Source organism: Neltuma alba, unplaced genomic scaffold (assembly GCF_004799145.2).
Source record: "Neltuma alba isolate B1F8T4 unplaced genomic scaffold, ASM479914v2 tig00010068_pilon, whole genome shotgun sequence".
Taxonomy (NCBI): domain Eukaryota; kingdom Viridiplantae; phylum Streptophyta; class Magnoliopsida; order Fabales; family Fabaceae; genus Neltuma; species Neltuma alba.
In genome coordinates, this window is record NW_021635027.1 from 6,331 (window position 1) to 31,676 (window position 25,346).

The window sequence follows — 25,346 nt, forward strand, 5'->3', positions numbered from 1 at the left end:
TTCTGTTATAGTTTCATTTTTATACAAAAGTGTATAACTATTTTTTTTCACATAACCATTAACAATTTAATTGTTGTCATGTATAGGTGATGAAGACATGCATATTCCTGAGCCTCCACCTTTGAATGATGATGATATTACTCCAAGTGCTTGTGCTGGTCCTTCTGTAGCTTCTTCACCTCCTCCTAGTGTCTCAATGCCTATGGATTTAAATGAAGTTAATGATAATTTTGGTGTGGATAATTATTAGTTGGTTTAGTGATTGAATCATTATAGGTGCCAATATATATATATATATATATATCTATTTTGATAGTTTTCTAGGATGAATATTTAGTATTTTGGTGACATGGGATGGCATTATGCCATTATGACAATGTGATGTTATTTTGTTATGTAAAAAAGTTAAAACTTGAAAATATATTGTAAATATATGATTATGTTTTTGGTAATTTAAGGTATTAAGTTGGTGTGATAAGAATTTTCATTATTTTTTAATTTTTTTAATTCCTCACCGGTCTGACTCCGGGTCAACTCCGAGCTGACCCAGTAACCCTTGACCCACTGCCTTGACCGGTTCAGTTACCGGTCCGGTTTTCAGTACCTTGGAAAAGGATGATCAAAATAAACTATTTAAGTACTTGTTTTATTTTTCAATTGTTCGCGTTGTGTGGGGTAGGCCAAATTATTTTTAAATACATACACATAAATACATACTATATATTTCTCATATATATTAGATAATATATTGTGTATAATAATATTGAGATCATATGAGAGAGAATAAAGTCATATATCTTATATATTATTAACCTAAGACAAAATTTTATGAATAATAAAATTTTATTAAATATGTAAATTTTAAAATTTGTACCACTTATATGCCTTTGTACTATATATAGATTTATTACTACCTCCTGTTTTTAATATAAGAGTTAACTGACTAATTTGAGTATATTAAGAAAATTAGTTAAGTTAGTTATTTGTAATAAATAGGTATTGTCTTCTAAAAAATATCCTTACTAATCAAGTATTATTTGATGAAATATATAATATGTGCAACTACTACAAGGACTACCTTGAAAAAATGGATAAAAATGAAAAACAAAATGAATTAAAATCTTATATTTAGGATCAAATTAAAAATTAAATAAACTCTTATATGTATAATAATATGATTTTATTATTCATAAAAATCTTATTTTTGGGTACAGAGAAAATAAATTGCACTAGATGAATGTAAATTAAACATGTTGAAAGGAGAGAATGGAAAAGAAGGATTGTCAATAGTGAAAAAAGCAGAAAGGAGAGAGAGAAGGAGAGCGGGATACAGTCATACGGAGGCAAAAAGAAGGGAGTAGTAGTGGGACCCATGAACTGTACTTGTCATTTTTGTATTCATCAGGCCATGATTTACGTGGCACACCTGCTTCACTTAAGTAAACGGCCTGGAACAGGATTTTGAAGACACTATTGATTATTGATTTCTTTGGACGGAAAACAGGAGAAGAAAAAGTGGAGTCTTACGGTGTGTTTTGGGTCTTTGGGATGCCGATTGGGAGCCCAATCGTGTATCTCAACTAAAAAAGCTAAAGGTGTGGGGAAAAAAGTGTTTGAACCCATGTTTTGGAGAGGAGATGTGACTTTTTCTTTTTAGTTGGCAGTGCATTCAATAATACCGCTAGAATATTACCGACCCTGACGCTTTCTTACATGTATTTTCTTTCACTTGTGGGTAAAAAAATCGAGACAAAATCGAACATAGGCGTGGGACCACATCTCCCTGGCTTTAAATATATATATATATATATATTTATCCATTAAATATATTTAATTAAGTATTTTAGTTTTTTTTTAATTTCTTTCTAATAATAAATTAAATTTTTTTATTTTTAAATAATTTTATTTTCAATGTTTTTTAAAATGGTCACATTATATATATAATATTATATATGTATTACTTAATAAAATTTATGTCTTTTTAAGTTATTTTGTATCTAAATTTACTTTTTGATTTATCATTCAAATAAGTTTCAGTTTCTCAAACTGATTTTTTTACAAAATCCAATCCAAATATAAATCACATTATACTATCTGATTTTTATTTAATCTAACTTTTATAGGAGTCAGATTAAATTCACTAGAAAATTCAGTCATCTTCTGCTTTTTTGTTTTTTGTTTTTTTAACCAGAATCTTCTACTCAGTTATCATATCATTTATTATCTGACGGAAGGAATTAGGAATGAATGACTTGTGCTGCGCATCTTCCTTCTCATAAATTCCATATATTTTGTGCAATTTTAATATTGCATTTTTCAAACATGAACCACACAATCAACGGGAAAACCTGATTTTACCACCTATGGACCAGCTATGGTCATCTTCTCCTCGTTATCAGTCTCAGTTTCAGTCCCAATGGCTTATTACTCTCAGTCTCTTCGGAAGAATCAAAAGACGCAGCTGACGACACCGATTCCCCATTTATAGGCCAAGCATCATCAAAATTATCGTTCGCTCAAACCAAAAACACTCCCTACTACGCCTCTATTCTTCGAGCCTACATTCGTAATGCTAGGTTCAATGCCTCCTCTACTCCTAAACCCTCCATTATTTTGACCCCTTTGCAAGAATCCCATGTTCAGGCTGCAGTAATTTGCGCCAAAAACAACTCGATTCGACTCAGAATAAGGAGTGGTGGCCATGACTTCGAAGGTATTTCTTACACCTCTGATGAACCCTTCATCCTCGTTGACCTTTCCAATCTTCGAAGTGTCACTGTGGATATACAGAATGAAATTGCGGTGATTCAAGCTGGTGCTACGCTTGGTGAAGTGTACTATAAGATTCGGGAGAAAAGTAAAGTTCATGGGTTTCCTTCTGGGCTTTGTCCAACTGTAGGTGTTGGTGGTCATTTCAGTGGAGGAAGGTATGGCAATATGCTGAGAAAATATGGGCTTTCTGTTGATCATATTATTGATGCTCAAATTGTTGATGTTAGTGGTAGAATTCTTAACAGAAAATCAATGGGGGAGGATCTTTTTTGGGCTATAAGAGGCAGTGGAGGAGCAAGTTTTGGAGTTATTCTGTCATACACAGTTAAGTTGGTTCAGGTGCCAGAAATTCTTACGGTTTTCAGGTTTCAAAGGACTTTGGAAGAGAATGCCACTGGTCTTGTTGTTCAATGGCAGCAAGTTGCTCCTCATACGGATGATAGGCTTTTCATGAGATTGCTCTTGCAGCCTGTGACTATGAAATCTGACTCTTCTAAAACGAAAACCATCAGAGCTTCAGTTCTGGCTTCATTTCTTGGGAGGGCTGATGAACTTGTGAAGCTGCTGGAGAAGGAATTTCCTGTATTGGGTTTGAAGAAGCAAGATTGTCTTGAGATGAGTTGGATTGATTCAATGACATGGTGGTTTGGATTTGATAATGACACCAAAGTGGATAAAATGCTCGATAGAAATCTTGACTCAGCATGGTTCCTCAAAAGGAAATCTGATTATGTGCAGACCCCAATTCCCAGAGATGGGTTGGAATATATATGGAACAAGATGATTGAAATGGAAAAAAACAGGGTTTGTTTTCAATCCCTATGGAGGAAAAATGAATCAGATTTCATCTGATGCAACTTCTTTCCCACATCGTGTAGGGAATCTGTACAAAATTCAGTACTCAATAAACTGGTATGAGCCTGGAGATGAAGCAGAAAAGTATTACACAACTCAGATTAGACGACTATACAGTTACATGACACCATTTGTGTCTAAGAACCCAAGGAGGGCATTCATTAATTACAGGGACCTTGATATCGGCATCAACAATTTGGATAAGATTAGCTATGAAGAAGGGAAGGTTTATGGGGTCAAGTACTTCCATAACAATTTTGAGAGGCTGGTGAAGATTAAGACAGCAGTGGATCCAGAAAACTTTTTCAGGAATCAGCAGAGCATCCCAGTATATCCAAGTAAGTAAATTAATTGGCTTATTTTCTTTTATTTCCTTTTCTACGTGATTGCTTGACCTCAGTTTCTTGTTTTGGGAAATAATTATTCTTATAGTTGGAGTTTGGTAACAAAGATCTTAAGTTCCATTCAAGGCTTTATGCCTAGTAATGACTTTCTTCTGAAGATCTGACCATTACAGGTCTAATCTCTTACAGGTCTTATGACTTTTCTATTTAATCCCTTCTTTCATATGCATAAAATATCATAAGAATTCGGAGAGTTTCCTTCTATTTCTTTACTTTCTAAAATACCCAAGAATAGACAAATATATAATCTGTGGGATATCTAAGAACTAAAAGAAGTTATTCGATGCATTCATTGAGAAATAGTATACATGGGTGATAAGAGTTCATTTTAGGTATTCTCTTAGATTCGGTCAAAAACATGCCATTTTGTTGTACATCTTGGTTGAATTTAATCTCCAAATTTAGACAAGAATCACGTATTTCTCTGACATACTGACGAAAATAGTACTCAGTTTTCCAATACCATAAGGCATGGGAGTGAAATAAATATGACATTCTCGTTATAAGTACGTCTGTCTTTTAATGATGACCAAACCAAGGTGGGCTGATTTTCTGTTTTGTCCTATTGTTTTTCAATATTTTCATTTTCATTTTTGTTTATGGGATATTCTGAAATGAATTCTTCAATCCGATATGGCCTAAATACTGCGTTTATATCAGGGTTGTTTTCAATCTGAATGTTTTCTTGGGGTATGTTATTTTAGCTATGGATCCATCTGTCTGGGATCTGGATTTGATGCACGTTTTATTTTATCAATCTGGTATGCTGCATGCATATCAGCTCATGAAGTGCATGCGGCACATATCCAGATCCATCTCGCTCCATCATGCCTGTCTCCCTCTGTCACTTTGGACCAAACCTTGGGGAAGCAAACACTATATTTGTGAAAGGATATGACTCTGTTTGCTTTCCTCCTATTAGTAGTCATGTGCTCTGCATATTGACCCTTCCAATCATGGATAGGTAGCTCCATCCATGGTATTCTCAAAAGAGAACATGACGGTTAAAACTTCCATAACTTAGATCAATGATAGTTAAGAATCTAAAAAATCGAAATCTCTTTTGAGGACCATAGAATTAAGTTTCCATTGGTGCTTCTAAAATTATCACTCATATTCATGAAGTTACAGCGTTATCTTTCAAATGCTGTATGTATAGTTTAAATTTAGTACTACTTCTAGATGAAAAATACATGTAACATCAAGACAGGCCGGAACTTTAAGAAGCTCAAGTGGTAACCTTAGCAAACGCAGCTATTATAAGAGTTGTATCCTCAATTAGTGTTGGTTTAAGTTGTGAACCTTTACATATTATTTTCTCCTCCTTAAATTAAAGGTGCTCAATGCCAGTTGGATTGATATTAGAGTAGTCATAAAACTGTGCTAGACAGAGTAGCAGGTGTCAGTGATTGCTTCTATTTAGAGCATCTTAAGATCTGCTTCTTCTTTTTTTCCCCTCTGCATAAGTGGTTTTTGTTTTAAAGTTCGAGTTTCTGAATCTTCTAAAGGCAAATGCACTGTTTTTTTTTTGGGCCGGGGGGGGGGGGGGGGAAGCGATAGGTGGGCTTTTCTAAGAAGCCCAGCTTTCTGCTTGCTTGGGAAAAACCAGGAACCATTTTCTAAGAAGTTTACGCGTTGGAATTTATCAAAAAATGAAAAGCCTGAAGTGATTGATTTGTGAGAGTTCATAATTTGGGTTAGGCACATATTACTGGAAAGCCTAGGGTTTAAAACAATTACTTCGTTTTTGTTTTGTTTTTTTTTTTTTTGGACAGTTTGATTTCTTCTAACTGAATTTAGTTGGTAGAGTACATGAATGAATGGACCATACTGCCCGAAGAATTATTTTAAATTCAAATAGAATCCTTATGTTGAAGAAACTCTGATCATTTAGTATGTATACGGATGAAACTCAGATTTGTTAAGAATAATTTTTTTATCTGCAATGATTGGATGACAAAATTTATATATAAATGAAAGGGTTCACTTCCTGAAATTTGAAACAAATGGTTTTAGTCCTTGAAACCTTGTTTTAGGGACTAAAACCACTGTTCCAATCACTTAAAATCTTTGAGCGAACCAATATAAGATCAAATTTCATAGATCAAAACCATTGATCTTAAATTTCAGGATCAAAACAAAAATGAGATTAAATTTTATTAACCCTAAATAAAAATTCTAATAGGGCACACTATTCATAAATTATGAACAGTACAGTTCATTCCTTTGTCTTCATGTAATTATGGGACCGACACTAGTTTGTTTAAAACGTATCATTTTCTAAGGATTATAATCATTACTGGAATTTGTTTGCTGATTGCAGGATTGGAGTCTCAGGCTGGTAAAATATTACAGTCAAGCCTATGTGTGACACTAATGGTGGGGGTCATTAGCTCACTTGTCTCTATTAGATTAGATCATTAACTTCAATTATAGGCCCCCTTTCAATTTGTTTGTATTATATAATTACTTCTTAATTCTCTGTAACAGCATCATACCCTTCTTAATTCCCAGTAACAGCAACATACCTGAGAATGAAATTTCTGCACAATTTTGCATGTAACGTATAAATTATTTTATAGTCATGCTTGTGTCTGTGTAGTGTATGGAAATGTTAAGTAAACTGCTCATTTGTGCGAGATTATCATTAATTTTATCGTATATATTTATTCTGATTGTATGGCTTTTATTTTATTAGCTTTTACTCTGGCTTTTTTTTTTTTGGTGTATTTATGGAGATGTATCTTATGCCCTATTTGGTAGTATGAAAGTTTCTTTATAGAAACGAAAGTAGAAGCGATTTCTAAAGTATATTTGGTAAGCTTATGGAAGTATTGAATTTATTTCATCAAGCGCAAACAAATGACTATAAGTCCGTTGACTATTTGTATTTATTCTAAAGAAAAATTAATTTTTTAATCCCTCAACTTTTAACTTATTGAAAACTCAATCCCTTAAATATGACTCAGTATGACTTAGTTTTTAAAGTTTTAACTCACTTAAAATTTAAACGTTGAAATTTCAATTCATTTTAAACTCAGCCCTGAAATTTGATTATTTATATTTTTGTCCTTTATCATCAATAATTCATTTCCAAGTTAGTACTGGGTCATCCTAGTAGGCAAAAAACATTATCACTCAGCATACCCCGGAGGGGAGAGCACATAATGGGATCGTAGTCGCTTGCTTCTTCTTCAGCTCACGTCAACAATGGATGGAATCCGCCATTGATGATTTCCAAAAACTCGTGAAATGCAATCTCAAGGCCCGAAAATTTTTTTCAAACATTCCTTTAAGTATGGTTTGATTTAATGATTCAATCAAAGGAATTTGGCCCCAAAAAATGAACAGAAGCAACGGCTTTTTTTTTAGACAATTTGAAGCTTCGGTCTGTGAAAATAGTGTCATTTACGCAGTGTTCTAAAGGTCTAATATAGCAATAAGCATTGATTATTGAGAAGAAATAAGGTCTAAAATGCTTAGATTTCAATACCCCCATCTACTATCAAAATTGTTCGATCTGCAATTTCATGACTTCCTGACTCAAATCGATCCATATTAAACATATATTATGTGAGCAAACAAGTCCACACCTGAATTGTGATCCATTTTAACGAGTTATTTTGAGAAAACAAGAAAGTTGTCTCTTTCTTTAACTCCCGACTCTCCTCGTTCCTTCATCTCTGCCATTCTCTTTCCCATGTTGTCTCCCTTCTCTGCTTTGCTCGACCATATTGCAGAACAGAGAGGAACAAGCCGCCTCAAATTAGGATGACTTATTCGATTGAAGCTCATTCGATTTTGTTTTCCTGCTGACTCATGATGTGATGTGGATGCTGAGTCATAATGTTTTGGCCAATTAGGATGACTCAATGCTGACTGGAAATGAGTTACTAATATAAAGGATAAAAAAACATAAACGATCTATATTTCAGGAACTAAGTTTTAAACTAATCAAAAGTTTTGGAACTGAATTATACTTAAGACACTGAAGATTAATTTTTCCTTATTTTAACCACGTCATGATAAGGTCCCCCCCCCCCGGGGGACCAGAACGTCATGATAAACCAATCCATGCAAACTCTATTGTGAAGGCCTCAATGCCTCACAAATCCATAAAAAATCTGTCTCAAATTCTATTGCGAATGTTTCCCGAATTTTCTTTTTCTTTTTATAGTCAATATATATATGAGTAAAAGTGCAATTTTATCCCTAATTTTTTGTTACAATGTTATTACTAAGTGGTAAAATTGTTTTTAAAAAATTATGGATAAGATTGTATCACTAAAAATATTAGGATAAAATTATGTAACTAAATGTATTTTTGTGTATTTAAATTTTTTTCCTGATTTCAAAGTATATATACGAGTCTATGTTTATTAAGCTGACTAATTATTTCTAATTTTTAAGCTTACGAAATTTCTTTTTAAGTTAAAAAATAATTTTGGTTGATTAGTTAATTAAAATAAGTCAGAAGTAGATTAATTTTTTTGGGCCAAATGACAACTTTCAGCTACGTACTCCCACGTATTTAATCAATCAAAATCACCTTTTTCTTGATTTTGAACAAACTGGCCCAACTTATTTGCTTTCTTTTATCACTCAAATTGCAAATTAAAAATTAAATTCATACCATTTAGATCAAATTTTGGATTGTTAAGATTTCGCCGCGGGATAAGCACACGCTGTAACGAGAATTGAATGAAGATCCAAATTTATAACCCATTATACCATTTGTGTTGCTATTAAATTAGCTGTGATTGGCAAAAATTAATTATAAAAACGTGACAGATTTTACTTTGCAACCACAACATTCGTGACAGACCAATCCACATAGAGTCAAATCACAAAGGCCTAAATGTGTCGAAAATCCATGACAAATCTATCTGAAATTCCATGACAAATATATCGCAATACGATTTTCCCTTTTTTACGGTCACAAACACACATGCGTTTGAACAATTTTTCTCGTCTCATTTCGAATGAAGTATGCATACAAGTCTATGCTTATTGAGTGCACTAATTATTATTCATACTAAAATCAAATCCAATTACTGGTATTCATCTCAAACTCTTTCTTATTGGCCTTTTATAGTTAAAGATCTTTCTTTTAGTTGAAAATGTTTGATTGTTGTTCAATATTCAGTAATCGTCATCCATGAATGTCTCGATACAATGATGAACAGTATCTTAGTCGTAATGATGAGTTCATAAATATGCAAACAAAGAGAGTTAAGCTGATAAAAGACATGGATGGATCAACACTAGGATATATTGCCTGAATATAAGTTTTGGATGCCTTGGAGCAAAATATTATATCACAGAATGATAATGATTTTGTTACGAGTCCCCACATTAGTTTGGGTTTTCTTCAAAAAGGGCCTCATAAGGCCTTCGGCCTGTCAATTCGAATACCTAACTTTTAGGACGGAATTCTCCCAAAAGCTTGTACTCGTCCCAGAATCAATAAAGTGAAATTAATTTAGAGGTTTATAGCTAGATAGCTATGCCAAGCTATAGGTAGCATTTAACATATTAATGTGGCTGCGTGTATGCTATATCTGCCAAAGCTTCTTAGCTACACAGATACAGGAATAACATTTAATATGAACACATTTCCTTGCGATATAGAATGTCTGAGTAAATTATTCCCGATTGATCCTAATTGAAATGAAACAAGTAATAAAAGGAACAGAAGAAAAAGTCAACATCAACAACATGTAAAAGGTTTGAAGTTGTTTATGTCAAAGCTAGAAAAAGGCTAGAGATCATTTCAAACTACTTGATTTTCATCTACCTGGAAAGAAAAAACTACATATTAATACCCTTGAAAACCATTAACACCCCATCACTGTGCAATTAAGCACAAAGTTCCTTGATTCATTACTAGCAGGTAGATTCCACTATAGTTCTTCACCTTGCTGTGTGCTGCAAGAATATACCTTAACCATCCTTCCATCTATACCACCAATAAAAATCAGATTATCACCACAAGCCCTAAAGGCTAATCCCCAACCATTTACTGTAGCCATTCGCTCAGGTAGTCCCCCTACTATGACCCATGAGTTTTGTTCTTTCTCATATCTTTTTACCACTTGTTCTCCATAATCTGCAGCATATAATATGTTGTTTGCAATAGCAACTAAAGGAGGTGCCTTGTTAGGAGGGGCTGTTAAATTCACAACTCCATCAATTCGCCCTGGCAACATATCAGGTATTAGCTTCCATGTTTTTGTGATTGGCTCAAACTCCTCTCCGCAGGTAAGTTGCATCATGTCGCCTTCACTAATCCCACTAATTACATAAAGCTTCCCGTCCATGAAAAAACCAGAACACAACTTCCTGGCTCTATTCATACTTGGAAGAATCTCAAATTTTGCTGTTTCTGAGTTATAAAGCTCGGTTGAGCATAAGATATTCCCAAGTGGATCACAGCCCCCGGCTATAAAAGCAACTTCATGGTGGCTGGCAGAGGCAAAGAGACACCTAGGAGTATTCATTGACATGCCTGAGGACCAAATGTTTGTTAAAATGTTGTACTTGTAGATGATAGGAGACATTACGTCCCTTCCAAAAACAAAAAGCTGTGTGCCAACAGCCAATGACTCCTTATCTGAACTCTCAAGGCATTCATCATTTGAAGGTATCTTGGGCAACTTCATCCAATGGCCACCATTTGGGTCAAAGGCCTCCCATTCAAGGCGGCTACATGAGTAGTAAACCCAATACTCTACAATATTTTCCTTTCTCCTTAGACGATATAATAGTTCACTCTTAACAAGGGAGTGAAAATCGCAATTCAACAAGGCAAGTGTTGTGTAATCAAATCTTGAGCATCGAATCAGACAATTGATTGGAAGGTCCCTCCCAAGTTGGTGGGAAAGCAATCTTGAATCATTCAACATAATTGATTCTCCCTCTTCCCTGTTGCACCGGTTTCTTGAGAGCTCCATCATTGAATGAATATTATAAATGCACACCTGGTTTTCCCATCAAATGAGCTTGAAACATGATCAGACCCTACTATACCTTGCAATCGTTAATACAGTTTTAAAAGGGGGAAAAAAACAATCTTAATTATCTTAATTGACATCAGTCATTTGAATAATATCAATATAGCGTTGCTTATATCATACAAACACAAACTTTTGTTCATATCAAAGAAAAGAAATTTCACAGAATCATTATTAATTGGAATTTTTCAGTTTAATTTAGAACAAAGTGTATTTTGAATGCAAAATTTTTCACTAGACTCTTAGTTTGACTTGAATTTGTAGAAAAAGGTTTGTATGCATTCGATATAATGTTTCAAAATATGGTTTAGAGGTGATTTCATACCACACAATTCAGTAATAGAGTACTACCCCCGGTCCTAATTATAAAATCTCATTTATAGTCTATAAACGAGATCTTATAATTAGGACCATAAGTAGTACTAAAAAAGAGAGCTCCTAGAATCAAATCCCTCACGTTGGCCGTAGAAACACATCTAAGAAATGAACAGAGAGTTCAACACCCAACACATAAAAATATCAATTAGATGATAAAATCAATTTCAAAATAACAGAATTTTAGGGTTTCTAGCCTCAATAAAATATGCATGAAAAGGATAACACATCATTTGCATTTTTAACAATTCTGCATATCTTCCCTCTATTTGTCCCGGCCCGATGTGTTATAGAAAAAGTTTGATAAAAATCAATGAGCAACGAAATAACCATACATAAAACTTGAGACTCAGCAAAGGAGAAAACTGACAAATTGGATAGTGATGTTGGAAATTTTTCCAAATCCCACTAACTTTTATCTCTCTACAAATCAACAAGGAGCCTCTCTTTATCTAACATTTTATTTCATTAACCCTCTCTTCACTTCAGCGCCTATCTCTCTCCCTCAATTTCTTCGATTTATTCCTTCTGTTGTCTTGGGCGTATGACTATACTATGGCAATGGCAGGCTATTTATAAGCCAAGTTTTTAATTATATGATCTCACCCAAACTTAGATGTCAAACCACAAAACGGCCATTTTTTCAAGTCTAATTACCATTGTTTTTTCCTTCTTTTTTTAATTACTTTCTCAAGCAAGTAGTTTGATTTTCTTATCATTCTTTCTCATTTATTTTTAAAATTTTCTTTCTCGTCATTTTCTAGTGTGGTTTTCACTTTTTGTTTATTTTATTTTTATTCAAAATGTATTTTGTTTATTTTTAAATTAATTTTGCAAATCAAACATCTTTTAGCATTAAAAACAGCCTATAAAATCATTCTAGAATAACTAGCTAGAACGGCAATCATTACTTTTAAGTGATTTGTTAGCTAAATAGAGAATTTAGCTGTTCAATGAATATGCTATCACATTATTATTGCTTAATTCGTTATCCTTCTTATGTTCAGGTTAATGTTCCAAAAAGATGTCACGGGAATGTGCATTGTTATAAATGTGGTAAGCATTAGATTACGAGTTATTTTATAGAAAATATTATCAATTAAACTATCATTAATAATTGTTAGTACATTGCAAAAGTAATGTTATTAGTAAAGCAATGTATTAGTAAAATTTGGCATTTCTTAAAAACAATATTAATTACTTTTGTGCATTATTTGTTAAAGACGATTAAGAGAAGAATATTCACTTCGAATTTGAAATGAAAAATAAAAATATAATCTTCTAGAAAAGATACAAAAAAATCTGACCACACTATTTATGAGTCATAAATGTACATTTTATTGCTTGAACTCTATACAATATAATGCACTAGTCAAATATATGCATTTAATATGCATTTCTTTTGTTTAAATGAATTTAATTCTAAATTTCTGGTTGGTGGAAGGTCACCAAAGAAAAATTGGTCAGAAAAGTATGGATGAATCTAAAAATTAGAAAAAGGAAAAAAAACAAAAGAAAGAGTGAAAAGTGATACAATTACTGAAATTAAGACTCACGTTTTCGGTGAATCATATATACAATGCACAAACTTTGAGGGAAAAAAAATATATACTCCTCTGGTCTTATTTATAGGACAGAGAAAGAAGATTTTTTTATCCCATTTACAAGTCATTTCATTAAATTTTTAGTATAAATATACTATATCATCCTTCCCTTATTATAATGTAGATAGTTGTCTTTTTTGAAAGAAGTATATATTAAATACGGGTAAATTTGAAAAGTTGTTATATTTTAATAGAAAGTTAATGTATTTTAATGTTTTTGTTGGTCTGTGTAGAATATATTGGAAGTACCTTATAAATAAGACTAGAAGAGTAAAATGCACATACCGTTGATGAATAAATGCTGAACTTCAAATTTTGGATGTTAGTGTATATATGAATATACATTGAATATGTGAATGGATTCTCCGTTTCTTTAATTAAAGAGTTTTCTTGTATTTGCTTTCTTTTCATGAATTTTGAATTCTTTAACTTTTTTGCTGGTAAAAAAAACAAAAAAGAATTCTTTGTTATGAATATAATAATATCTTTGTGGATGTTCATATATCTCTCATTATCTCCTGTATCTCCTATAATCTCTAATATCTCCTATTATCTCTGTATCACACAAGTATCTTATATTATTATGTAATCTGTACATTCTATCAAAGTTATAAAGCTGTGCCTATAAATAGAGGCCATGTATAATGTATTGAGCATTCTTGAATGAAATAAGAAATACTATCTCTTGTTGATCCTCTCTTCCTCTATATGATTCTTCTTTATATTTCTTCTTTATTTATAATACGTTATCAACACGAAGCTTTAACCAAGGTGCATATGATATACCTTTCTACCCTATCATAATTTTAGAGCATCATCTCTGTTATTTTTCTAAATATCCTTTACTCTGTTAAAAATATCTTGAGCATCATATGTATGGTGTTTTAGAGTATCCGTATTCCTATTCAATTTATCTAGGATAATCTAAGCCATTATATGGAATTAAAATGATTATCTTCCGTTGTTTTAAACATCAGGTTTCATGGCTATAACTGGAGATTTTCTCCCCTCTATTTCTTATTAACCTAACGTCACTATTTCGATAGAACCCGAAGTTCCAATAGATACTAACAGTATCCGTAAAGAGTTACCATCTAAAATTAAATGGCCAGAAGCCATATAATTCTAAATTTTCATCTCGTTATAATTAAATGGCCAGAAGCCATATAACTCTGATTTTCCATTCTTTTCAAATTAAATAGCTAGAAGCCATATAATTTTGATTTTCTATATTATAGCCAGAAGTTATACAACCTTGATTTTTTTCTTATGGCTAGAAGCCATATATATATGGCTAATTCTTTTTTTTTTTTTAAATGGCTTGAAACCATATATATTTGATATTTTATTTCATTAAATAACTAGAAGTATTTAGGTATAACTTTTCTATCTTATGACTAGAAGCCATATATATTTGATTATTTTTATGTTATTAAATGGTTAGAAGCCATATAATTTGAATTTTCTATTTTATAGCGAGAAGCTCCATATATATTTAATTTTTTTATCTTATTAAATGGCTAGTTGCCATATAACTTTGATTTTCTATCTTATGGCCAGAAGCCATATATATTTAAATTTTTTTATCTCGTTAAAAGGCTAGAAGCCATATAATTTATATTTTTTATTTCATGGCTAGAAGCCATATATATTTAATTTATCTTTATTTATATATATCATGTTGAATTTCTTATTTTATGGCTAGAAGCTATATATATATAACAAAATTTTCTATATCTTCTTAAATGGTTCTCATCCATATAACTTTAATGTTCTATCTTATGGCCAGAAGTCATAAATATTTAATTTTTTTCTTATTTTATTAATTGGCTAATATAAGACCAAATTTTTTCTTATGGTCAGAAACTATATATCTTTAATTTTTTTATTTTGAAATTAAATAGCTAGATGCCATGTATCTTTATTTCTTTATTAAATGGCCTGAAATCATATAGTTTTGATTATGAAAAGGATCATTATATGGTTTGTTTATTAAAAAAAATATAACAATTAGAATTATAAATAATGCAACCCAGAAAACTAAAGACTATATAGTGAAAAATGTGTTGATAAAAGAGTTTATCTTTTTTCTTTATTTCATGTTACATTTAATTAATTTAAAATTTAATTTTTATTCTTATCTTATTCTAATATATTCTTGACATTCAATTTGATATTTATTAATATTATAATTTCTTATTACTAAATGGCCAGCAGTCATTACACTCATGTTATCGAATGACATGAAAATAATAACTTATGATATTTTTAAAGTCCCGAAGGCTTATGGTTCAAATATTAAGGGACACAAATGATTTTTAAAATATATATTTACTATATAGAGTATTGAAAACTAATGACTTATAAATAGCTCTGAAGGCTTGTGAATTAAATCTTCAGAACTATATAGTTTGATTTTAGTCCTTGTAGATCTTTCCAAATTTTTGTTGAATTTATAAATTTATAAATAAGTTTTGAAGCATTACATAATATATACAAAGAAGTGAAGTTTTTGAAGAACGAAATATCCAGAAAATTATATGTTTTGAAAAATATATACACACACACACTTCATACTTTGGAAAAAATAACAAAGAGTAAAGTATATCATATAGTGAAAAACAATATATATTAGTTCTCAAACAACTATATGTATTAGAATATTTGTTTATCAAAGGGTCTTAAGGTGATAGCGCAATTGGATTGAAATTCATTATTATATTTGAATAAGGAAGCATTTGGATTTCCAAGTTAAAGATATGTTATTAGCTTGCTATATGCTATTTACTTTATTTGAAATATAAAAATAAGAAAAATATATTTATATGACTCACACTTGAGGTGGAGATTGTTGAAATACAAGTGTGAATTATGTTGGATGGATGAATTTGTTATTATTAATATTAATATCATTCCTTACATCTCATATTTCTTTTGAAAAAGGCTCCAGAAGAGTCAGTGACACTCGACCCTCTAGAGTGTACAAGTTTCTACCATTGAGTAAAAGATGAAGAATAAGACTCTAGAAGAGCTATATCATGATTTATTATCCTGAAGATAAAATCCATGATTGATAACATATTCCTTATGAAATATTAAGGTGAAAAATAAATAATATGATATGGTAATAAAAAGTTTACCAATAATTGAGAATAATTTTATAATAAACCAGAAGTTTATGTATTTATAGTTTGGCATGACCGGTCAGATCATTCCGGATCATAATGATGCAAAATATCATAAAAAATGTGTATTGTCATTTATTAAAGAACCAGAAGATTCTCTAAAAATGATATATGATTTGAAAATTTGTATGTGCTATTTGTTCTCAAAAGAACTAAATAAGAGAGCATCACTAGCTGTGTTTAAAATCAGATCCGTGCAGGTTTATAATGTATCAACTTTATATATGGGCTCATTTAGACACCATGTGGATCAAAATAATACTCTATAAGTGAAAGATGTATCTTAAAATGGTCACAAGTGTTTATGATCAACTTGCAACCTGAAGTTTGCAAATTTGTTCAGATAATTACATTGAGTACATAAGTTCTTGATTATGAAATCAATATGATTCTCATTGAGATTGCTAGTGATTGCTCCTTGTCACACCCTGAATTTTGGGCCTAGAAGTACTAAAATTAGCTTGAATTAGGTAGACTACCAGACCCTTTTGGCACAGGTCCTAGAGGTTCCCTGTAAGGAGAGAGGGATTCCTAAGGGAAAGTTTTCTAAGACTGAGAAAAGAGAAAGTTAGAGACTCTAGTGAAGCTTTGAGGCCCAAGAATAAGAAATAGAGATGAACGTAGGCCAATAGTTATGTTGAAGGCCTCAATGAGGTGAATTTTGAGGTTAAGTCAAACCAGGGACAAAATCATAATTTTGTAAAGTTTTGGGCTGGTAAGGGTAAAAATGGAAATTATGCCCCAAAATCCCAAAAAAATCCCAGAAAATGGGAAATGGTATGTTAAGGCCCGAACAATTCAGAAAATTCTAAAAAAATGGGAATAAGATTGAGAGGCCTGTATGAGGCTAAAAATGATGAAAATGCCCTTGGAAGGAATTTGTGAAATTCCCAAGGTTTTGACTGACTTTGAATATTATTGAAAATGAATTATTTAAAGTATGGGGAGGCCTCAGATAATTGGAAGGAAATGGGGGAAGATACTTGAGGAATTATCACAGGTTTTAAAAATAATTTTGTCCCCAGAAAGCGAAGAGATTGGCTTTAATGGAATTTAAAGCCTATTTACATACTATCTGGGGAAAGTCAAAGTCAAATGTCTAGAGGTTGACTTTTGACTTAAGAAAAATTAGAGGAATTCCCTTTGATGAATAAATAGTATTGGTACCCAGAAATAGATTCTTAGAGTTGCGGACTGGTAGAAAGAATTCGATCAAGATCACTCCAAAATATTAAATTATTAATTATTTTAATGGAAGAACGATGAAAGAGCATCACTGTATCTTTGGGCATGTTATATAATGCCATGTGAATTTATTTGAGGTGAGAAAATAGTACCACAATATGTCCCAGTGGTCCTGGGTAAGTCAGGACCCGAAAAAGTACCCTATACGATGCATAATGGCAAGATAGGTGGAGAAATACCCAAGGGTGGTATTTTGCACGAATTTTATATTAATTTCCTCCCTATTTTAATGCCTTAATGATGAAGGATTATGGAGGAGACAAGTGTACGGTTAGATGGGAAAAGGATGTATTACGTGTATGGTTGGATACAAGACACGTGTACGGTTAGATTAAAAGCATATGGATCAATGATGTAAGCATGATGTCATAGGACACTTGTCACCATAAGATCAAAAGAGAAAATGAACGGTCTAGATCAAGCCACACAATTTTAAGATCAACGGCCTAGATTCAGTTTGTTTTCTATAAATACCCCCTCCCCACCCCTCATTTCATCCAAGCCCATGGAAACCTTGGGGAAGCTCTAGAAAAATGGTTTCTAGAGAGAGAAAGAAGAGGGAGAAAGAAAGGTCAAGTGGTCCGATGCAAGGTCAAGCTCTAAAACAAAGTATGTTCATGGTTTTTGATGTAGTTTTCACTACCTTTTTTGTTGTTGAGCTTGGTTATAGATTTTAATGATTTTTGGGAGCTTGGAATCCCTGGGGGAGGTGCTGCACGAAATTGTTAAGGATAGGGGAAGATGAAATTGATGTTAGATTAATGTTCAACGGCTTGAAAGGAACACGAATCAAGTGGTTTTATGTTGAAATTGGTTGAATTTCATGATTGTGTAACTTGAGTACTGTTTCGGCCAGACCTAGTTCTTGTGCCTAGGATGTGATTTTGATGATTTTGATGCTTCCAATGTGTTTAAAATGAAAAACTATATGTAGGGATAAGATGAAAGAATGAAGTTGGAAGCATTGGAATCAAAACTGGAAATTAAGTGGCAGATTTCGGTTTTGGCCTAGAACCAGGGGAAGGAGTTGGATTTGGATGAATCTAAGCTCATATTTGGATTCTTTGGGCAAAATTGTGTAAGATTGGCCTAAGGGAACAATTTTTACAAAGCTAGAACACTACATTATAAATTAAGCAAAAAAGGGATTAAGTTTAAGGACATAAGTCTTCCATATTGTGTAATTTTTGGTCCTAATGAGTAATGTGACCCTTGTGGTTGTGATTAGGACCTTGAGACATTCAAGAGAAGATTTTGATATGGTTGAGTAAGCAACGTTAATGGTTGGAAGCAAAAGGGAGTAAGAAGAAAGCTTAAGGACACAAGGTAGCAAACTTTACCTTACTCTTATGTGCTTGGTATTTGCTTGCATGTATAACATGTTCTGTGTTTATATGATTTTATAAACTCATGCATTGTGATTATGAATATGTTTGAAATGTGTCATAGGCCTATGTGTTTTATGGTTAATGCATGATGATTTCCAAACATGTCACTATGTTATAGAAATGTTAAGTTGCAAGCATGTTATGAATGCCAAGCTTGCCATGTATGTTTGGGGTGGTTATTGTTTGCTATTTTCTCGAATCTCACTCTCCCATAACCAATCATAGTAGGTCAAATGATAAAGAGAAGGCATGCTTGAAGAAGGGCAAGAAGATGGAAGCAAAGAAAATGGAGAATTTACATGCGTTGAATGTAATGATTGACATAACTAATTATGTAATTAATTGTGGATGTGTCAAGCCTGAAATGTGATGTAATGTTTGACGTATAATGTAATGGCATGCAACTCAAAGTATATGAATGAATGGGAATTCATAAGGCTAGTTGTTGCATGTTCGAATGAAGGGAGAATTAAAGTAAGAATTGTTTAATGGATAAAACGTAGGTCTTAGAGAAATCAGTTTCCAGCTCTAGTTTGATCTATCAAATGAATGAGTTAAGACATAAAATTTGACATGGTTAAATTACACATCCTAAACTTTAAAACAAGTCGTAAATCACTTAAAATGGATGTGTGTGCTAAGAGTTATGTCCTCCTGAAGTTGGACCTGTAATCTGGAAAATACCCAATAAATAGTAACCTGAGAATGAATCCCAAGTTTAATTTACATGCTTGTTTTGGGAATCGCTTGAACCATAATGCTTCTAGGAGCGTACTCTGAGGGGTAAAAGAAGGATGTTTCACTCCTCACGTTGCTGATGATTATATACTTAGTAAAAGCCTACATAAATAGCTAGATCAGAGTTTATGAGAATAGAATTCCCATTTGAGTGTTGGGATGATTGATTTTATATATTTTTGTACATAAATGCATCAAGCCAACAATGTATTGTGAATTCTCCCATTATAATTGGCTTTTGGTCAGGAGCCAGACATATTCATATTAGAATGTGCAATATCTATTTTCCACCGTAATAATGCACATAGATAGATATTAAAAGTAAGTTGGGATCACTGTTGGATAAGAATCTTCTTATTCTTGTTTGTCTCTAAATGAAACAAAATAATGTTTCTAAAGGAAATTTATGGATTTGGGAGACTTACATTACATGTTCCCAATATAAGGGGAGAAAATGTGTAGCTAGAAAAGAAAACACATAGAATGCATTTTCACTATCAAATGTAGATCCTCAAATATACCAGTATGAACTAAAAGTTCATAAAGTATTGCATTCGTAAAACATTACTAATATCTGCCAGATGTAATTACTGACCCAAATAAGGATTCTTAATTCTTATATTCTAGCTAAAAGTGCTCCTATTCTTGAAGACATGCTAAAAACATGAGATTATGATCAGTTCCAAAAGAAAAGAAAAAGGAGCAAATTATCATGATGATCATACTAAGGAGGCATGAATTGCAAAAGAGAATAAAACATAACTGTTTGACCCTTGAAGATGTTTAAGTGTCTGAAAGCAATAAAGAGATCTCGATATGTTATGTCATAAAAGAAAAGGGGACCGATAAAGGAATAAAATTGTCGACAATAATTTTATTGATGATATCATGTGATTAAATGAGAATCTTATATATAAATCTGTCATGAGATACAGATAGAAAAATGGTTGGCCAACAGAAAAGAAAAGACGCAATGTAACAGGGATTTGTGTATCCCTAGCCTATGCATTTGAAGTGTAATACTAGTATTTTGTAAATAGGAATTTGTGCAATATAAAGAGAAATAAAGCCTTGTGGTGGATTAAATTACATGCCTTATCAATCTGGCAGTCTAGTAATAAATGAAGTTTTTTTTTCACGTGCGTCTTAGAAATATATAACTATAACGTATGACTCACTTTATAGTGAAATTATGTGTGAATCCCAGAAGGATTCAAATCCTTGTATAAATTCAAACAATCCAGTACATGAACAGATTTGGATCATAATATGAAAATCCTTGAAGGATTTGAGTTTCTAGAAGCATACAATTATGTTCTCAAGAATATTATTCAATTAAATCTCTATATGAGGCATATGTGGTTAATATCAACTGAAGGAATGATGTAAACATATTCCAACTTGTCTGTTTGTGAAAAGATTCAAAATGAGTTTGTTATCAGTATTATTTATGATGATAGTATTAAAACTCCTGATGAGTTTTCAAAAGTTGCGAATTACTTTAAAAAAAAGTTTGAAATGAAAGCTTTCAGAAGAATACATATGGATAAGTCACATCTATTATGTGGATAAGCAACATCTATTATATGTTTCGGTAGTTGCAAGATCTTTAGATATGGACTAAAGATCGATTTAGACCTCCAGAAGGTAATGAATAAACACTTGGTCTAGAAGTACCATATCTTAGTGTCACTGAAGCATTTATATATCTATCTAGCTATACAGAATTTGAGCTATCATTTGCTAATTAGCATGATGTAGTTTTTTATCAACATGAAGATGTTGGAATGAAGTTAAAAATTTCTTCATTACTTTAAAGATACTGTGGAGGTAATATTATTTTATCTGAAAGTATCCAAGACTAATTTAATGGCTATATAGATAAAGTATTCTTGTTTGATTCTCATGTCAAGAGATCATAGTATGATCCATGTGTGGATAAACCATAAAAAAACTATTCGTCTCATGATTTTCAGAAGATCATGAAATTCATATTTGACGTTTTTATCTCATTACAATATTTGGAAGGGTTGTTCGTTATATTAGACTTTGTAGGCTCGAGATGTCAACTGACGTTGCCAAAAGGGAGAGTTGATATATGCTGTACTCTTTTTTCCTTATCTATGGTTTTGTCCCATTGGGTTTTCCTAGCAAGGCTTTTAATGAGCCAGCATTACATAGTGTATTAATGAATGATGTACTCTTTTTCTTTCGTTAGGTTTTTGTCCCACAGGGTTTTTCCTAGTTGAAGTTTTTTAACGAGGCACATTCATATATATTGGACATCCAATGGGGAGTGTTATGAATATAATAATATCTTTGTGGATGTCCATATATCTCCTATTATCTCCTATAATCTCTAATATCTCCTATTATCTCTGCATCCCACAATTATCTCATATTATTATGTAATCTGTAGATTCTATCAAAGGTATAAAGCTATGCCTATAAATAGAGGCAATGTATAATGTATTGAGCACTCTTGAATGGAATAAGAAATACTCTCTCTTGTTGATCATATCTTCCTCTATATGATTCTTCTTTATATTTCTTCTTTATTTATAACATTCTTTAACTTTTTGAGATTTTGGTGAATCGCCTTCTCCTTCCTTATCCTTTTACTTTACACGCGGTTAAATTGCTTACGTGTGTACATTATTTCTAATTCCAAAATTTGTAGTAATTCAATTATTATTTGGGTTTAATATCATTATTCGTTTTCACAGTTTTAAATGTCAGCATCGTTTTTTCTGTAGGATTTTGAACTGCTTGTGAGAAATTAACCCCAATTTTTAACTGTTAAATTCATTAGTTCCTTAAAAGTTACTCCCTCCGTTCCTTATTATAAGAGACATTTGATGCTTATGGCATGTTCCCTTATATAAGAGACATTTAAAAGTTGTCTCTATTTTTTTGTATTGATTTCATATTTTACCCTTATTTATTTTGTCTCCAACTCATACTCTCTCTCCCTCCCACTTCTCTTTCTTTTAATAATTTAATTGTTCTCTCTCATACTCTCTCTCCTTATTAATGGGGGCATTGTTGTAAAAACATTATACTTTCTACACATTAATTGTTCTTAACTAATTTTAACTATTTTTTTTATCAACGTAATTTAGTTATTTGTCTCTTATAATAAGAAACGGAGGGAGTAAATCTGTTAAACAAGTAATAGTATTAAATCTTCCATTAGTCAAGTCTGAAGCATCTTGGCCTCATCTTTCACTGACTGACCAAGCTCTCCTCTCTCTTTTGATCAGCCCACAAGATCATCTCCTTGCTCACCATTCTTGCTACATGTAAATGGCTCATCATTCCTTTCAACCTCTCCTTGATTATAGTGTTGATTTCTAATACTATAGATTTAATTTTGCTCAGCTAGAGGAACCCAGATTCTCGTACTTTTTAACCTCCAAGGATGATTCTGCAACGAGTACTTGTTAATTTCTGGAATCATTTTCTGGTGTCAAGTGCTCAAAAGAACCACTCACTACTTCTCTTCTTTCATCTTTCTGTTTTCTTCCTCTTGAAGGAATATGTGTGCGTGAATCTCGATTTTGACATTGATAAATCCATGGTTTGATATCAAAGATGATGGGGGTGGAGGAGTAATAATCGTAAACTCTAGTACCAGAAGCTTTTGAAGCATCGAAGAAAGAGTTCAGATCTCAAACCAGTCAACTAGTGGATATGGAGATTTGGAGCTTCCTACTCTGCACTACATGGTGGCTGATCCCAAATCCAAAACAAGGCCTATTTAGCCATGGGAGTTTGGTTGTAGTCGAAGAGGGTCCTAGTGACAGTGTGACCGAGGGAAGGGAAGGTGTTATGGAGAGCCATTTACAAGTAGGGAGAAACGTGAGTAAGGAGATGATCTTGTGGAAAGATTGAAAGAGAGAGGAGAGACCAATCTATACAAAGTTCATCACAAGAGCCTAAATGTATCGCAAATCCATAACAAGTCTGTATCAATTTCCATGACAAATATATCCAAATATAATTTTCCCTTTTTTTAGTCATATCTGTGTGTGCTTGTGTGTATGGCCATCTGCGTTTGAACGATTTTTCTCGCCTGATTTCGAAGTATATATGCCCACAAGTTTATGCTAATTCATTGCATTAGTAATTTATACTAAAATTAAATCCAATTATTGCTAAGTATAAGAGATAATTGACACATTTACAAGTATTCATCTCGAACTCTGTTTTGTTGGTCGCCTTTTATAGTTGAAGGTTTCATTGCTGTTGAATATTCAGTAATCCTCATCCATGAATGTCTCGATCAATTCTTTTGCTTTGTTATGAACAGCAGCTTAGTTAATGATGATTTCATAAATATGCAAACCAGAACTAGGATATATTGCACTTGCATGCAAGTTAAGCAAAATATCATATCATAGAATGATAATGATCTTGTTGCAATTCCCACATTAGCTGGATTTCCTTAAAAAAGAGGTCTTATAACATCTTGGATCCCCCAACTCTAAGCTAGCTTTTCTGGTGTGATTCTCTCAAGAAGGTACTTGTTGCGGAATTAACCAAGTAAAATTAATTTAGAGATTTATAGCTAGGAATCAATGCATAGCTATAGGTAGCATTTAACATATTAATATGGTTGCATGTTTACTATATCTGCCAAAGCTTCTTAGCTCACTACTACAAAAAAGAGTTTTCACGACACTAATTTACAGCGGTTATTAGAAAAAACATTGTAAAAAATATGACGGTGCCATTTCTGTAATTATATGTGTACTTTTAAAGGCGGTTTTTTAAATAACCGTCATAAAAAGTCTATCAGAATTTTAAAATCCATTGCGTGATAGTTTCTACTTTTCATAGTCAGAGCTCATAGTCCCTCATACCATCCTCACTAGATTTTCTCCCTCCTCCAACATTTGTCAACGTTTATCCATTGCTTCTATAATTTTTGCCATGTTCTTCCATCACCGTCGCTGTTGTTGTTGTTGTCGCCATCGCCTCATCCTCTTCGTTCTTATTTGTGAGTTTTTCACCTCCATTCTTTCTGTGAATTTCATAGTTTTTGTGGTTTGATATGATTATTTTCTTTGGTTAAAAATATGATGTTTAATATGAGTTTAAAGAGATCTGATTTTTAGTAGATCTGAGTCTTTGATTTTATCTTTATTAGATCTTAATGGCTTCTATCTGGTGGCTGAAGGTGAAGCTAAGTGACGCTATTACGACAGGAAAGAATCTATGTTTGCTCCATTAGAATGCTTTTAACTGGTGAGAGATTTCATTTGAAGCTTTGTTCTCCCGTTCCATCCTAACCAGTAGGGTGAAACGTAGACTAAAAAAAAACAATTTTCACGACGGTTATTTATATAACTGCAGTGAAAAGTCACTTACCATGGCGGTTCTTAAACTACCATAAAATCCTCTACGTTTTACATCGATGACACAGACGTCGGTCTCAAAACCGCCGTAAAAAACTCATTTTAACAGCCGTTAAATGTTTTTTTTTTTGTAGAAGTGGCTATTCTCCATCTTCCCTTATATAGATACAAGAATAACATCCAACATGAACATATATTTCTTTGCAACAGAATATTTGAGTAAATTACGCCCAAACGCTCCTAATTGAAATGAAACAGTTAATAAAAGGAACAAAAGAAAGTCAACATGAACACATGCAAAAGTTCTGAACTTATTTATTCACAACCCAAAATAGAGATCATTACAAACTAGTTGATTTTCATCTACTTGAAATGAAAAGACTATATATTAGTACCCTTGAAAATAA

The 25,346-nt window shown here is 32.4% G+C and overlaps 1 protein-coding gene across 1 annotated transcript; it reads right to left on the reverse strand.

Moving 5' to 3' along the window:
* Positions 1-9,934: 9,934 nt before the first annotated feature.
* Positions 9,935-10,984, reverse strand: LOC114754076 (F-box/kelch-repeat protein At1g74510-like). Its single transcript, XM_028942819.1, has one exon. The coding sequence runs from the start codon at positions 10,982-10,984 to the stop codon at positions 9,935-9,937; it is 1,050 nt and encodes a 349-aa protein (XP_028798652.1).
* Positions 10,985-25,346: the final 14,362 nt, after the last annotated feature.

Excerpts from the sequence above, each read along its gene's own strand:
- LOC114754076 (XM_028942819.1), bottom strand. The coding sequence starts at position 10,984 with ATGGAGCTCTCAAGAAACCGGTGCAACAGGGAAGAGGGAGAATCAATT.